At 50.5% G+C, this 16,190-nt stretch overlaps 1 protein-coding gene across 1 annotated transcript in view; it reads left to right on the top strand.

The window, feature by feature from the left end:
* Nucleotides 1–8,670: 8,670 nt before the first annotated feature.
* Nucleotides 8,671–16,190, top strand: part of ANO9 (anoctamin 9) — a 41,940-nt gene continuing 34,420 nt past the window's right edge. The window contains exon 1 of the mRNA XM_075129293.1: nt 8,671–9,048. Within this exon, the coding sequence (XP_074985394.1) occupies nt 9,043–9,048 (6 nt within the window). The 5' untranslated portion in view covers nt 8,671–9,042. The remainder of the gene's footprint in view (nt 9,049–16,190) is intronic.

Raw genomic sequence — 16,190 nt, 5'->3', positions numbered from 1 at the left:
TGGCATAAAGTGGTGTAGCTGGCTTCTATACCAACTGCCCCAATGCACACACACACACACGCACAGGCAGAAGGGGGTGAAGGAGGCCATGCCTGCACTACACCTGTTCCCATGGGGTATAAGCTGCTAGACAGACCTTAGCCAGTTGGTGTGAACTAGAGTAGCCCCTACAATGTCTCTAACTTATTACTCATGGGGGAATTCTGTGCCACTGTGCATGCACAGAATTTATGTCCCCCGCAGATTTCTTTGTTTCCCCGCAGAAAAATGATTTTCTGACAGGGAAGCAAAGGGAAGCCACAAAAGCGGTCATGCAGCTCTCCCCTCAGTATGTTTCGGGTGCCCAGGGCAGCCAGCAGAGAAGACTGGGGAAGACACGACTGGTGGCTCCTACCCTGTGCCAGGCTCAGCTGCTAGTCCTGCCTGGGCTGGGGAGGACAGGACTTCTTCTTCCCCTGCATGGCATCCGGGGCTGGGTCAGACACCCCCCACACCAGATTTCTCCCCCCAGCTGTAGGAAGCTCTGCAAATTCCCCCCCTCCATCCCCCCTCTTCCTTCACCCATCACTCCTCAGCTGCAGTGGGTGGGAAGAAATCACTGTACAGTGAGCTGCTCCCACATCCGTCCAACCCCTGTGCATCCAGACCCCCTCATACCCAGACCCTCCAGCCAACCCTCATTCCCTCCTCCCCCCACACCCAGACCCCATCCCCGCTGAGCCCCACTCCCCCTGGACCACCCCGATGAGCCACTCACACCCGGATCCCCCCCTACCAAGCCCCAACCAGCTGCACCTGGATGCCAACCCCACTGAGCCCCATTCCCCCAGCATCTGGACCCCCCACTGAGCCTCCCACACCCAGACACCCCTGCTAAGCCCCAACCACTTTCACCTGGACCCCCCTGCAAAGTCACATTACTGTTGCATCCAGAAACCACACACATACACACAGAAGCCCCTATGCATCCAGATCCCCCCTGCACCCGGATCCCGCACTGAGCCATCTGCACCCAGATTGCCCCACACAGAACCCTCTTAACCCACAACTGGATTCCCCCCACACTAAGCCCCTCCACACTTGGATCCTGCCTTGCTGAGCCTGCCTGCCCACATCTGGTACATCTGGCGCAGAGGGGCAGGGCTCTGGGGTGTTTCTGGGGCAGGCCCGGTCCTTGAGCTGTGGCAGGGTTGGGTGCAGCCTCACCGCTGAGTCCATGTCCTGAATAGGGGGAGTTGCCCAGTGATCTCCCACCTCTGGGCAGCCAGGGGCCTCTGTCCCCCAGTGCCAGGCTGGAGCCTCCACATTTTTTTGACAAATAAAATTTGCAGGGTTTTAAAAGACTGTGTGCAGAATTTTCAAAATGTCGGTGCAGCATTTGTAAATGTTTGGTGCAGAATGCCCTCAGGATTAACTCTGTGTGCTGTGAGACTCAGGGAGGTGTAATTAGGGATCCCGGCAACCCAAGGGCCCGCTCTTCCACCAGGAAACCATTTGGGCTATAGTTGCTCTCAGTCCCCCTTTTCCATCGGCTAATCTTCCTCTCTTGACACTCAGACCATCTATGCAGGAAGGGGTGTTCCTTTAATTACTTTCCTGTGAACTTCCTGTGGATTGAGTGCAGCTCATTAAATATTTCAGTGCCATCCTCAGTCCACGATGCAGGCGTGTGCAGTGCAGCCTTCTTTCATTTAGAACCCTGGGAGATCACCGGTGGAGAGCCTTGTTCATCCAACACTTCCATGCCTGTCTGAACTATGGCTCCAGAACACTCAGCCAGATCAAACCCAGATCTTCACCAAGACACTGAAAGATCCTTCTCCTCCCGAAGGTCTATCTCCTGGCTGAACTGTGTCTTCTGACCACCGCCATCTTCTGCACTAGACTGTGGGTGTGATGAGTAGGGAATCCAGCAGACTGAGTGTTGTGGATAATGCAGATGGCAGTTTATGCCTGGCACTTTGGACTTGAAAGAAGAGCACCATTCATTTTAATTTGTCATGTTGACTGCAGGAGTAGCGGGGAAAAGAAAGAAACCTGCCTGTTCAGCTCCAAATTCCCCCAGACTTGAAGAAAAAATGTTTATCTTCTCACGCTGCTATGAGAGATATTGCTTCCAGTAACAGCTCCAAAAACTCAGAAGCTACATGGACCAGTTGGGAAGAGACGGCATCACCCCGCTTCACCTCCATCTGACAACGATGGTGCACCAAGACAGCTTAAAGGCTTTTCAGACACACCTGGACTTTGTTCTTCTGATGTAGGGGAAACATGATCCTTCTTATCAAGTGCAACTTCTGTACCCTTCTTTATCAGCTGTCCCAAACTGTGCAAACACACACACACACACCTTCATCCTATAACCCTGCTGCTATTCTGTGGCTACACACAGTAAAGCTTTCACTCCCGTCAATCCCCACAGATAGCTTCTTGGAAGATAAGCTCCCACTCTAACTGACTATACCATAGCAGGAAATCTGGAACTCTTCTCTTTTCAGACTTGCGGGCCTGATCCTGTTAAAGGCATTTGGCAAAGTTATTGAACTAAATTGACTTTACTGAGTGTAGAGTCAGGCTCTGTAAGTCCTGGCTGTCTCACAAGCCAGAGTTCATCTAGAAATCCCCAACGTTGCTTAGGCCTGGTCTACACTAAAAAAAATTAGATCGACCTAGCTACAGCACTCAGGGTTGTGAAACTTTTGTGCACTGCTCACCATAGTTAGCTTGACCTAACCCCTGGTGTAGACACAGCTAGTTCAATGGAAGAATTCTTCTGTCGAGCTTGCTACCACCTCTCAGAGAGCGGGATTAATTACACTGAGAGAAAACCCCTTCTGTAAATGTAGGAATCATCTACATAACAGCACTGCAGCTGTGCCATCAATAATGGCAAAGCCCCCCCAGTAATCATCAGTGGCAAAGAGCTCCTCCAGCCTTGGGGCTGCAGTGGCTGGGGATGTGGGAGAGCGAGTGCCTCCTGACCCCGGGGCTGCTGGGAAGGAAGAGTGAGCTCCTGCTGGGCCATGGCAGGAGGAAGAGTGAGCTCCTCCCGGGGCCAGGACAGGGGAAGGGCACAGAACATGCCCTCGCAAAAGGGGTCAATGTTACATTTCCATGCACGCCCCTGTTTGCCAGTATCACACCTGTAGTGTACATAGACCTTAAGAGCGTCACTTTGCCCACGTCTACACTACACACTTAAGTATCAGAGGGGTAGCCGTGTTAGTCTGGATCGGGAAAAGCAGCAAAGAGTCCTGTGGCACCTTATAGACTAGAATCATAGAATCATAGAATCATAGCATAAGCTTTTGTGGGTGAATATCCACTTCTTCAGATGCATGTAGTCGCACTACACACTTACTGCGCTATAACTATGTCGCTCAGGGGTGTCGAGTTTTACCAACCTTAACCCCCCATGTAGACAGCACTAAGTCAGCGGGAGGGCTTCTCCCACTGACATAGCTACCACCCCTGGCTCAGGTGGAGTTATTAAGCCAACGGGAGAGATCTCTCCTGACAGTGTCTGGTGCAGCTGCACTAATGCGAGTGTAGACCTGCCCCTTGTGTAGCTTTTGTAACAACATACGGGAATCCAGATAGGAGGATACTGAGGAGGCTGAAACCTTGTGCTGTAGCTGGGTAGAGCAGAGCTTTGTTCTTGCTCTGTAAAAAATAAAATTAAAACTCAGAAAACACTTACACATGGTGAGAGGTATAACAGAGTTGTCTCATCCCTGGTGTGTGCATTTCAAAGCTACTCATTCTTCTTAACCCATTCCACCCTGCTCCAAACACAGCATGCAAACATGCCCCTTCCTGGTCTTTGCTTTTCTTGCTAACTTAAATAAAAAATAACATCCAGCTCAGGCTAAGCTTCCTCTTGGGCTTGGCTGGTCCTGCGGCTATCCTAGCAGTCCTCACCCTTTTGTTCTCTGCATCACAGAGATGGGCTTCAGACTCTTTTGGCTTGGAACTACAGTGATAGGCTTCACCTGCTCTGGCAGCCAGGCTGAGTCAGTAGAATAGTTTTGCATCTCTGACATGGTGCTAACCACAAGAGCTATAACCCAAGGATCAGGTTGAACAGATATCCAGTATAATATTTCCACTCCTAAATATGTGGATGTGCAGGTGGGAATGAGAATTATGTGAACTAGTAGGCGGTCAGAGTGAGATAAGTCTTCCAAAAACCACCCTGTAAAAGAAACTCAGTATTGCTAATGCCAAGCATTGAAAAATCATGACTCAGCCCCCCCAAACCATGAGATTGGCTTTAAAAAAATCAAGAGATTTTTAAAAATAAGAAATGTGGGTTCTTTTTCTTTCCTTTTGGGGTTTTTGAGCCCTGGAGATACACTCAAGTCACATTTTCAACTTTATTCTGCAGCCATGGGGGCTAGATGTTCACTTTTTAAAAAAATTGAAAATTGCGATTTTCATGTAATCAAATGACTTCAGGAGGTGGGACTTTAAGAAATACACCAAATATCACGAGACTCACGATAAAATCATGAGAGCTGGCAGCCCTGCAAAAGCAAAGGCTGGTTTTATTTAATCAGAAACTTTATTTAAAAGACCCACTGTAATTCTTCAAATGCTCAGATTCTGGTATATTTTTCCACCCTTTGGAAAGACGGTGCTTCTTTTGCACTGAGGCTTCCCCGTTACCTAGGCAATACAATATCAATTCACACAGGAGCTCATCCAAAGCCTCTTTTAGTGAGCTTTTGATCAGGTCCATATTGAATGTGACCAGTTGAGTGCAGTCCGAATGCTGGCTCTTGCTGGAATTTGGATACTGGACTATTGCCGTCCTTATAAAGGAGTAATATGCAGTGGAACTAGAAGTCAAGAGTTTGGCGATCCACGCTGAGGAGCGGAAAGTTATTGTTAGTGCACCCTCTTTTAACTAGTACTCACATTCAGCCGGTTTGTAAACATCCCACTCTTTTGGTAATTAATGCTCACCTACAAGGGGAAAACATCAAACGATTCTACAGTGAGGGGCGCCAATGTAAGATGGATGGACTTGAATGGGGTTTGTTATTATTTTGTTTTTCTTGAAACAACCTGACACCTGTTGAGTTTTATGACCATCCACCATTTGCATTCTTGAATAATGGCCAGGGCAGGACATGCAGTGCAGTAGACCAAGTATCTGGTGGCAAAATTGAGAGGGCTGTGTCCATGCAAAGCAAGGAAGTGACTGGCAGCTCCCTTGCAATGGAATATACACTCATTCCAGTCCTTTGACCCAGTACCATGCTGGAGGGGACTCGCTGGAGTCCCTTATTAAAATTCTGCTATTAAACTTCAGGGAGGAGTTGGAATGATTCCCTGCCTCTGATGGGTCACCTTCTCTCTGGATACTGGTAAACTAACCCCACTAGAGACCAGTGTGCCCTTGGATTGCAGTTCATAAAAATACTTCTGAAGGGGAAATGTGTTGCCTTTGGAATGCACTAGACTGCAGCAAGCTATTTCAAAAGTAAGACATTTTCCCAGGCAAGACATCCCCTGACTCCCCGAACCCCTAAAAGGCTCTCAGGCCCTCTCTGCCACCCAGTCACCACCCCGTATTTCAGATGGCACACCTTGGACACGGTGCCATACACTCTAAACACTCAAAATATTTTTTTTCGGGAACGCAGGCAGAACATTTCCAGGGAAATGCACTTAATATTAAGTCTGTACAGCTCGTGGTGATGTCTCCTTCCATGGGGATGAGAAAGTGCTTTGTTCCTTCCTTCCTCTCGGAAATCTCACACCCCCGCCCTTCCACAATGTATGGGGTTTGTCAGCAGGAGTGGATAAAGCCAGGTCTGGGCCCTATGCTGGGAGGGGGCCAATGGACCAATAAAGTTGGGTTACAAGGATCAATGGGGGTAGGGGCAGCTGTTGGTATAGAGAGGGGAGCAGGAGGCAGGATTGGCAGGAGAGGGAATCAGGAGTGCCAGAAGCATCTCAGCAGGTGTGGGGTAGCTTTGATTTGACGGCAGCCTTCTGGTTGGTTTTGATCTGCGTTCCATTTAAACTTAAACCATACCTGCTTTTCACAGGCTAGAGGGGGAAAGTTTTGTGGGAGCCCCTGGTTAAAATATTGGCAGCGTGTCACTGTTCAGATGTGACTAAAGTCACTGATAACTATTGCTTTAAAAGGTCCCATATAGCATATCAAATAAAATCTGAAATAATAAGGCAGGAAGCAGCCAGATTGTCAGCCTGGCCATGTGAGGGTGATCAGAGCTTCAGTCAGAGACACGGGGGACAGCAGGAGATTTCCACAGCTTTTAAATTCTGTAATTTTTCACATTACACAAAAAGTCCATTAAAAAAAAATACAAAGCCAGATTCTCAATTGGCATCAATCAGCAAAAGTCCACTGCGTTCAATGGGGACCAGACCAATTTAAACCAGCTGAGGATTGGGCCCACCCAACGCACTTAACAAGAGCTGTGGAAGTCTGCTGCTGTTCCCAGTGTCCCTAGCTGCAGCTCTGATTTTTCTGGCCTGATGCATGCCAACAGACTGCAGCCCCGGGATTTGCCCTGCTGCCCCGTCCCACTGATGGAGTGTCCGAACCATTTTTGACATGTTGCTTTATTGTTTCCTTCTTTTCCCGACTCAGTAAACTTGTCTGCAATCATCAGACAGGAATAAAAATCACTGCAGTTTTCCTTTAAGCAGGGAAATTTGAAGCCAGTTCAAATCCTCCAATTACTGCTTATCCCTTTCCCTTTTTTCCTCCAGGGCCTGGCCCACCATTCCTTCCCCTCCGTGGCTCCTGGAGAATGAGAGGAAGCTTTCTGAGGCTTTGTTGGAGCAGCTCAGACCTCCTCATGTAACTCCACTGCTGGCTGGAGCAGTGGAATGGAGAAAGGGACAGTGGGGGGCCCAGAGAGAATCAGGACCAAAGGTGGTCTTTGCAACCTACCTTCATGGGAGGTCCCCAAAGCATCCCATTTGCAGGGAAGTCCCAAGTTTAACATGGGACCATAGGTCCTGCTGCTGTCCAAGTCTGCTAATGAAGGAAGGGAGGGGAAGGAAAAGCCAGGAGGACTGAGTCCCTCCAAGGATAACTCAGAGAGGGGGAGGGTAAGCGAGAGTGTTTGGTGGAGCCGGGAGGAGGGTAGCAAGAATGATAAGAGTGTGGGGCCAGAAGAGGGAATGATGGGTGTGTGGGTGGGAAGAAGTGGCAGGTGACTGATGGCTGGGGAGGATGGAAAGTGAGTGAGGGGACAGGTTAGAAGAGAGACTGAATGAGGAATTGATGGGGTGAGAAAGGGAGAGAGGAATGGGACGGATGAGTGTGTGATGGGAAGGGAAGAGAGACTGGAGAGGAGAAGAGACAGAGGGTCCAACCCAATTCCCTCTAAGGATAATGGAAAGACTCCCATTGGGAGCTGGATCAGGCCTTCAAAGAGCATGGGTGAAAATGGGGAAGACCCATAGATTGTGAGCTCTTTGGGGCAGAGACCTTCCTTTAGTTCTGTGTTTGTGCAGCACCTGGCACAATGAGGTCCTGCTCCATGACTGGGGCTCGGAGGTGACACTGCAGTACAAATACATAACAAAATACCAGTACGAATACAGAATCTACTGCAGGCACAGAAAGAAAGGCCAGAGTAAGGGGTGAGATGGAGGGAAAGAACAGGGAAGGCCAAACCATTATTACATGTTAGAGAAACACATGAGTCTGGAGAAGAGAAGGCTGAGGGGGGACATGCTAACAGTTTTCAAGTACAGAAAAGGTTGTTACAAGGAGGAGGGAGAAGAATTGTTCTTAACCTCTGAGGACAGGACAAGAAGCAATGGGCTTAACTTGCAGCAAGGGAGGTTTAGGTTGGACTTAAGGAAAAGCTTCCTGTCAGGGTGGTTAAGCACTGGAATAAATTGCCTAGGGAGGTGGTGCAATCTCCATCACTGGAGGCTTTTAAGAACAAGTTAGACAACCACCTGTCAGGGATGGTCTTTCTAGGTAATACTAGTCCTGCCTTGAGTGCTGGGGACTGGACTAGATGATCTGTTGAGGTCCCTTCCAGTCCTACGCTTCTCTGATTCTCTGAATGAGGGGAAACAGACACTGAAAATCCAGAGGAAGAGCTACAGCAAGGCCTAGGGGGGCAGGGAGGGACAGAAAAAAGCACGGGAAGAGCCCAGGGTGGGAGATGGAGGAAAGGAGGAAGGACTGGAGGCTAGGAGGCTTAGGGCAGAGAGGAACAAACGGGACAGGCTGGAATGGAGGGGAGGAGGGCCGCGCCCCTCTGGCCAGCTCCCCTTCATGACAGCAGGGCCAACCTTCAGCAAACCTGGCTGCTGGCTGTGGGTGCTAGGGTGACCAGATGTCCCCGATTTTATAGGGACTGTCCCGATATTTGGGGCTTTCTCTTATATAGGCTCCTATTACCCCCCACCCCCTGTCCCGGTTTTTCACACTTGCTACCTGGTCACCCTAGTGGGTGCCCAACTTGAGAGGCCTGGGTGAAATCCTGGCCCCATGGAAATCAAGGGCAAAACGCTGGGTGACCTCAGTGGGGCTAGGGCTTGACGCCTGGAGTCAGGTTCTCCCAAGGGCTGGGCCCCCCGCCAGCTGCCACTGAAGGCAGGGGGGTGGGGGAAGCTCAGCACCCAGGGGAATCAGCCCCGCCCCAAGACACGAGGCTCCCGCGCTGGGAGTGGTGGGTGGGGCGGTGAGCACCCGTCCCCCTCGGGCAGCCACAGGCAGCTGGCAAGCGGGGCCGGGGCCTTGCCACTCCCCAGCCGCACGCCCCGGGCAGGTGCGGGAGAGGACAGCTCCCTTCCTGCCTCCGAGCTCGCCGCGCCGCGCCGCGGGAGGCTGCTTCCCCGCCCGGCAGCAGGCAGAGCCCGGCGCCGCAGCGGAGCCCCCGGGAACCGGCTGAGAGCGAGGACGGGGAACCGAGCCGCGCCCGCTGCTCCCTGCCGCGGCCCGGGCTCCGCCACCTGCCTCGGGATCCGCGCCGCCCCGGTCCCGATCCCGATCCCGGCAGAGAGCGAGATTGGTTCTGCTCCGGGCTCCCCACCATGTCGGTAAGACGGAGAAACCGCTCAGCGCCTGGTGCGCAAAGTCCCTGGACCTTTGAAACCAGGCACCTTTGTAAAGTCCGATCCGATTCTCAGTCCAGCTTCAGGCCCGCTCCGAGCAACGCGAGCCGCGCCGGGAACGCACCCCGCACACGGAGTTAGTTCCCCTTCCTGGCGCCGTTCGCCCTGCGAAACTCCGTGTCATGCTCGTTTCACGGTTTCCCAGGGCCTCTGCCCGCCGCCGTTGGGAGATCTCGCTCCCCACCGGTGCCGAGCCGTTTTGCTTCCAGGCTCCGTTTATGTTCAGATGATGTGGCCTTCGGTTTGCTGCGGGGGAGGGGGACTCAAAAGGAAAGGAGGGATGGGAAGCAACCGTTGGCTTCAAGAGAAATACATTTTATTGAAAGTTGGGCTCAGGTCTTCAGCGTGGGGCTCTGCTGACTTCTGTGGAGAGTCACCCTTTTACATCAGCTGAGGGTCCCCTCCCTTGAGCTTTTATGAACCTGGTGAAACACACTAAGGTGAAGGGGAAAGGCCCACTTAGCTAAAAGGGGAAGATAGATGTTTTGTTTCTGTAAACAGAAAGAAAGAAAGAAAGAAAGAAAGAAAGAAAGAAAGAAAGAAAGAAAGAAAGAAAGAAAGAAAAAGGAAGATCAGGCATTTTCCTTAGTCCAAAAAGACTCTTGGAGTCTCCCGAGAAGACGGGAATGAATGGGAAGTATACAAATGGATTATGTGTCAATTCAGTTGGAGTTTCCTCAGAGTCTGGGATTTCTTTAGGTTGAGTAGAAAGAACGAGGAGTCCTTGTGGCACCTTAGAGACTAACAAATTTATCTGAGCATAAGCTTTCGCGGGCTACAGCCTCCTTCATCGGATGCATGCAGTGGAAAATAAGTTGAGTGGAGGTGGTGTGGTGATAAGCTGTTTGTTGCAAATGATTCTTAAAGAGCAGAGACACAAATTTTCATTGTGGGATTCAGGTACCAAAACAACTGCAAACCATCCTGAATTTAAAGAAAAAAATAAATGGGTCCTAATAATCCTAGAGACTTCACTCACGTGAATAGCCCTTATTGGTATAGTGTGAACAGCCCCCGGGGCCTGTGCTCAGGAGCTCGATGGCCTACACAGCAAGGTGATGGAGCCTGCTGAGCGTCCTCTGAAGGCCAGTGGGAGATGTGCTAGAGATAATGTAGACGTGGTACGTATGAAAGGAGGATACCTGCTTGCCCAAGTGTGAGGGTTCAGCCTTGGAGGAGAATGATATTTCAGATTCTGTGGATGGGGCTTGGGCAGGTGAAAGCTGACAGTGAGGTAGGGGGATTACATATTTCCTCACCTTCTCCCATGTGGAGGAGCTGATTAGCTGCTCTTCCAATATGGGTTGGGCCTTCCCAAATTCAGGGTTCATTTTGGTCAATTTCACAGTCCTAGGATTTTAAAAATCGTAAATTTCATGATTTCAGCTTTTTAAATCTGAAATATCACAGTGTTGTAATTGTAGGGTGACCAGCTAGCAAGTCTAAAAAAGCAGGACAGGGGGTGATATACCCCCAAAATCGGGACTGTTCCTATAAAATCGGGACATCTGGTCACCCTATGTAATTGTAGGGGTCCTGACCCAAAAAGGAGTGTATGTTTGTGTGTGGGGTGTGTGTGTGGGGGTGTTTGTGTGTGTGTGGGGGTGTCGCAAGATTATTGTGGGGGGGGTGCAGTATTGCTACCCTTACTTCTGTGCTGCTGCTGGCGGGGAGCTGCCTTCAGAGCTGGGCGCCCGGCCAACAGCCGCTGCTCTCCAGCCACCCAGCTCTGAAGGCAGCGCAGAAGTAAGGGTGGCAATACTGCGACCCCCCTAAAATAACCTTGTGACTCCCCTGCAACTCCCTTTTGGGTCAGGACCCCCAATTTGAGAAACGCTGTGAAATCCGTATAGTGTATGGTAAAAGCACACAAAAGGCCAGATTTCATGGGAGGAGACCAGATTTCACGGTCCGTGATGCGTTTTTCATGGCTGTGAATTTCTTAGGGCCCTAAATATGGGGCAGGGAAGAGACACAACAACTTCTGTTAAAGGCAAGAATTAAAGCTGACATTTTACACAGATCATAGCCAATTCAGAGTTATGATGGCCACAGATTTCAGAGTAACAGCCGTGTTAGTCTGTACTCACAAAAAGAAAAGGAGTACTTGTGGCACCTTAGAGACTAACCAATTTATTTGAGCATCACAGGGCCTAATAACATCAGCCACATTATCAGAGGCTCGTTCACCTGCACATCCACCAATGTGATATATGCCATCATGTGCCAGCAATGCCCCTCTGCCATGTACATTGGTCAAACTGGACAGTCTCTACGTAAAAGAGTAAATGGACACAAATCAGATGTCAAGAATTATAACATTCATAAACCAGTCGGAGAACACTTCAATCTCTCTGGTCACGCAATCACAGACATGAAGGTCGCTATCTTAAAACAAAAAAACTTCAAATCCAGACTCCAGCGAGAAACTGTTGAATTGGAATTCATTTGCAAATTGGATACAATTAACTTAGGCTTGAATAGAGACTGGGAGTGGCTTAGTCATTATGCAAGGTAGCCTATTTCCCCTTGTTTTTTCCTACCCCCCCCCCCCAGACGTTCTTGTTAAACCCTGGATTTGTGCTGGAAATGGCCCACCTTGATTATCATACACAATGTAAGGAGAGTGGTCACTTTGGATAAGCTATTACCAGCAGGAGAGTGAGTTTGTGCATGGGGGGGGGGGGGTGAGAAAACCTGGATTTGTGCTGGAAATGGCCCAACTTGATTATCATACACATTGTAAGGAGAGTGATCACTTTAGATAAGCTATTACCAGCAGGAGAGTGGGGTGGGAGGAGGTATTTTTTCATGCTTTGTGTGTATATAAAAAGATCTTCTACACTTTCCACAGTATGCATCCGATGAAGTGAGCTGTAGCTCACGAAAGCTTATGCTCAAATAAATTGGTTAGTCTCTAAGGTGCCACAAGTACTCCTTTTCTTTTTATGATGGCCACAGCCACCCTAATCCAGCCTCCTCAACTGCACATAGGGCCAAATCCTTGGTCCCTCTCTGGTTGCCTTGTCCTGTTCCAGCTGCACAAAGCACCCTAGAGTTAGTTTAACTGACTCCTTGAGGATTCCCCTGTGCAAAGAGTATACTTGGTGGTGTGGTAGCTTGTCCTGGTTCTGGTCCCCCGGTGTGGGAGGTGGTGTCCAGGGAAAGAATTATAATGGCCCCTTAGCCAACCAGGGCAAGCTGGGGCAACTTGAAGGCTGCTCTGACTTGTGCTGGAGATCCAGGCTGGTGCAGGACAGCCCCAAAGCCATCTTTGTATTTGCCCTGGTCTTGTGCTAAACACAACTTGGCTGGGACGGGAGGAGCTGGGAAGAAGTTTTTTCTACTAATCAGCCAGTTCCAGAGAGGATCAGGTACAGTATTAGTGGATTGTTTTCAGCAATCTGGGATTCATTGATTTGTGAATACATTTTTGTCATTATTCAACCAGCTCTGCTTGATATGGAGTTATCTGTAATGCCAGTTGAATACGCATATGTGCAATGTGAGCAAATTATTGTTGCTGTGGAAACCATAATGAACACTCCCCATACAGCAACATGCAGAAAGTGTGTGTTAAATGGAGGAGGGCCTGGATAGACTTGGGGAGGGCAAGATCTGTCAAAGGGAGGATTGTTGAGTCCTCTCCACCCTGGAGGGGACGTGTTGGAGACAAGGTACACTGCACCAACCATTAGGGTTGGAGTTGTGCAATAGCTCCACCCCCTAGGACATTCCTCCCACAGCCCTCCATATCTGGTCATTCCCAGCCCATCTATTCCGGTTGGCAATAGGGCACATAGTATTTTATTTGCTATTTGTTGATTATTTCTAGACTGACTAACTTTAGCAGGAGACTGATGCCTGGGGCATTTCCCACTCTAACCTGCTTGTGAGGCCTGGGAAACATGGGTCTACCCTAACCAGGAGTGTAAATCATAGAATACTAGGGTTGGAAGGGACCTCAGGAGGTCATCTAGTCCAACCCCCTGCTAAAAGCAGGACCAATCCCCAATTTTTGCCCCAGAGAAATGGCTCCCTCAAGGATTGAACTCACAAACCTGGGTTTAGCAGGCCAATGCTCAAACCATTGCGCTATCCCTCCCCCCAAATGACTTGGAGAAGTTCTCTGGTGTAGTTCTGTTAATGTAAAACTGTTCTCTGAGCCATGGGATGCCGCGATTCAGGTCTGACTCCAGAAAAGCAGATGTACAGCAGCTGATTAGGGTGGTGCTAGCAGGAACCAGGGGTGCGGGGATGGATTAGGCTGTCCCACTGAAATAGTCTTTAGGCAGCTCGGGAGAGGGCCAGTGGAAGAAAGGCAGCCAGAAGGAGGGTGGGGGCAAGAGGGAATCAGAAAGGGAAGCCCAAGCAAAGGAAGTGAGACAGAGGGGCGGCTACACTAGGCTTTTTCCACTTAACATTGCTCACCATTCCTGTCCCTGCTAGAGCTGCAGCAGTGGCAGAAATGAAGAGCACCACTGTAGACAGGCCCCAGGTGTTTTCACCACTTTATCATCGAACCTTCCCAGAGCATATCTAGACACCTGGTGGCCAGCACACCTGTAGCGACCAGCCCCTTGTCTCTGCACCCACTGATGCAGCGGAAACGCCGGTCCCCATGGTGGGGTATCTTAGCAGAATATGTCTCGCAGAGATAAGGCAGAGAGGAAAGGGCTGGGAGGGAACCAGAGAGGGTGAGCCTTAGAGAGGCAGCAGGCCAGATGCATCAGGGCACCTTCAGATGGTGTGAAGACACCGTAGTGCTCCTAATCCACCCTTCTCCCTTGTCTGGGGCAAGGGTCATGGCTGAGTAAAGAGGCACGTTGCTAGGGCTCCTCCATGCCCTGGCAATTCCAATGGCCACTGGCAACCAGTGCAAGCTGGAGCAGCCTTCAGGCTGCTATAACTTGCACCAGAAGCACCAGACTGGTGCAGAGCAACCAGAGGATCAGGGAGGCCCAAAGAGGGCTTAAAGCCCCTCTCACCCCTTGCCTGCATTTTCTAGGGGTTAAAGCTGAGGTTTGGATGCCAGCTACTCCTGACCTCTGTTCCCAGCTGTGCCACTAATTCACTGTGTGGCCTAAGGGAGGGCTGTAGTGGCAATTTCAGAGCTCCAAGAGCTCCCTGCCAGCACTGTGGGAAGGCAGGAGGAGGTGGGGGCAGGGAGGTCTGGGCTTTGAAGCCAGTAAACACTGGGGTACGCGCACGTGTAGTCAAAGTCAGGTAGTGCCCTCTTGTCTAGTCCCCAAACACCAGAGCGTCAGCTGTGTTACAGGGCACAGCCTCAGGTGGGCATGGTGGGCAGACGAGTTCTTCTGGTTCTAGCACGCCGGCTGGGTGCTGCTTATGCAAGTTGTGAAGTAAGATTCCAGTCACGGCGTGGAGGACCAGGAAGTTAGAGAACATTAACAAGGAAGGAACTGCAAGTCTCATGTGGAATAAAGGGAGGAACGCCAAAGCTTGTATTGCTGAAACCTCCCTCACATTCAGTTGAGCAGCGTGGTTTCAGTTTTAAATAGTTCTGTCATCCCAGGTCGCTCATCCCAGGTCATTCACTGGCAACTTGAGTTGCTTTCACACGGATCCCGACTGAGAGTCACAAAATGCAGAAGGCAAATCTGCTGGCCAATATTCATCGTGAGAGCACGTATACAGATCGGTAGTTAGTCCAGCAGAAGCCCCTGAATCTGAGCTTCGTTAATTTGCTGGATGTGTCACAAGCCATCCCAGTTTAACGACTGCGGACAGTGATGGCCAGCAGCTGCCTACGACTGATGCTCTCCACTGCTGAGCTGGCCGTCACTGCTACTGGACCATTCCGAATGGCTCCCTCAGCCCGTCAAGCCTTGTTTCTGGCTGCTCTTTCATCGCCTCAACAAACCTGATGTTGTCACAAACGAGCAACTCAGCGTAAAGAAGAGAGGGAAGCAGAGGCTAGGCGCTGCTCCACTGACATCAATGGTGTTGCACTTGCTCACACCACGCCTGGATGTGGAAGAATTTCGGAACGTATCAATAGTATTACACTGGTGTGATCACATGGAGGCCAATGGGATTGCAGTGGTGCAAGTGAGAGCAGAATTAGACCCGCAGTGTCAAACGCAGCTGTAAGGCCCATCGGAAAGAGTGTAGGGCAGGGTAAACTCAAATTACCAGGAGGGCCACATGAAGACTAGTACATTAGCCTGCGGGCTGCATCACTGACACCACCGCCCCCAGCCCCGCCCCTGCCCTGCCTCCTCCCTCCCCCATTCCAACCCCTTCCCCAAAGTCCCCATCCCAACTCCACCCCCTCCCTGCCCCTATTCCAGCCCCTTCCCCAAATCCCCACCCCTTCTCCGCCTCCTTCCCTGAGCATGTGGCTCTCCGCTCCTCCCCCACCCTCCTGGAAACTGCTAAGGCACCACCAAACAGCTGTTTGGTGGCAGGAAGCGCCTAGAGGTAGGTAGAAGAGTGGAGATGCAGTGCGCTTGGGGGGCGGCAGGGGAGGGGAGCTTGGCAGCTGCAGGAAATAACTGGGGGGGGGGCGCACCGGGAGCTTGGCGGGCTGCAGCAAATAGCTTCGCAGGCTGCGTGTTTGAGACCCCTGGTGTAGGGCCTCCAAGATGGGATTTTGGTTCAGACCTAAGTTCTGATCTTTCTGGGGGAGGTTCTGAATCCAGATCTGAATTTCACAAGTGGCTCCTGTCTTTAAACACATTGGAACCAAACCCCTAGATCTAAACCCTGCTGAACCTTGAAACGCAGATTTCAATTTTGCCATTTGAGCCCCTTGGCCATATCCCTATCAAACAAGCTATGGTTTGCTGCAGAGGTGGTATGTGTACAGTAAAGAACACCTCCGCCACAGAGCTGTGTGAAACTGGCCAGGCATTATGGACTGAACATGCAGCCAGTCGAGGCTGATCTGCTCCTCTTCTATTTCCTGCACACTTCCAGAAGTGACACTGCTTTTGAGGAGATTGAGTATAAATCGAATGCACTTTGTCTCTGAAGGCACGAAGGTGAAGGATTTAGTTTACCTCTGAGCTGATTCATCCCTGCTATCCCTAATTAGGGCTTTG

This window comes from Caretta caretta, chromosome 6 (assembly GCF_965140235.1).
Source record: "Caretta caretta isolate rCarCar2 chromosome 6, rCarCar1.hap1, whole genome shotgun sequence".
Classification (NCBI taxonomy): Eukaryota; Metazoa; Chordata; order Testudines; family Cheloniidae; genus Caretta; species Caretta caretta.
The sequence above is the reverse complement of the archived record's forward strand: the minus strand, read 5'-3'. Positions and strand labels throughout refer to the sequence as shown.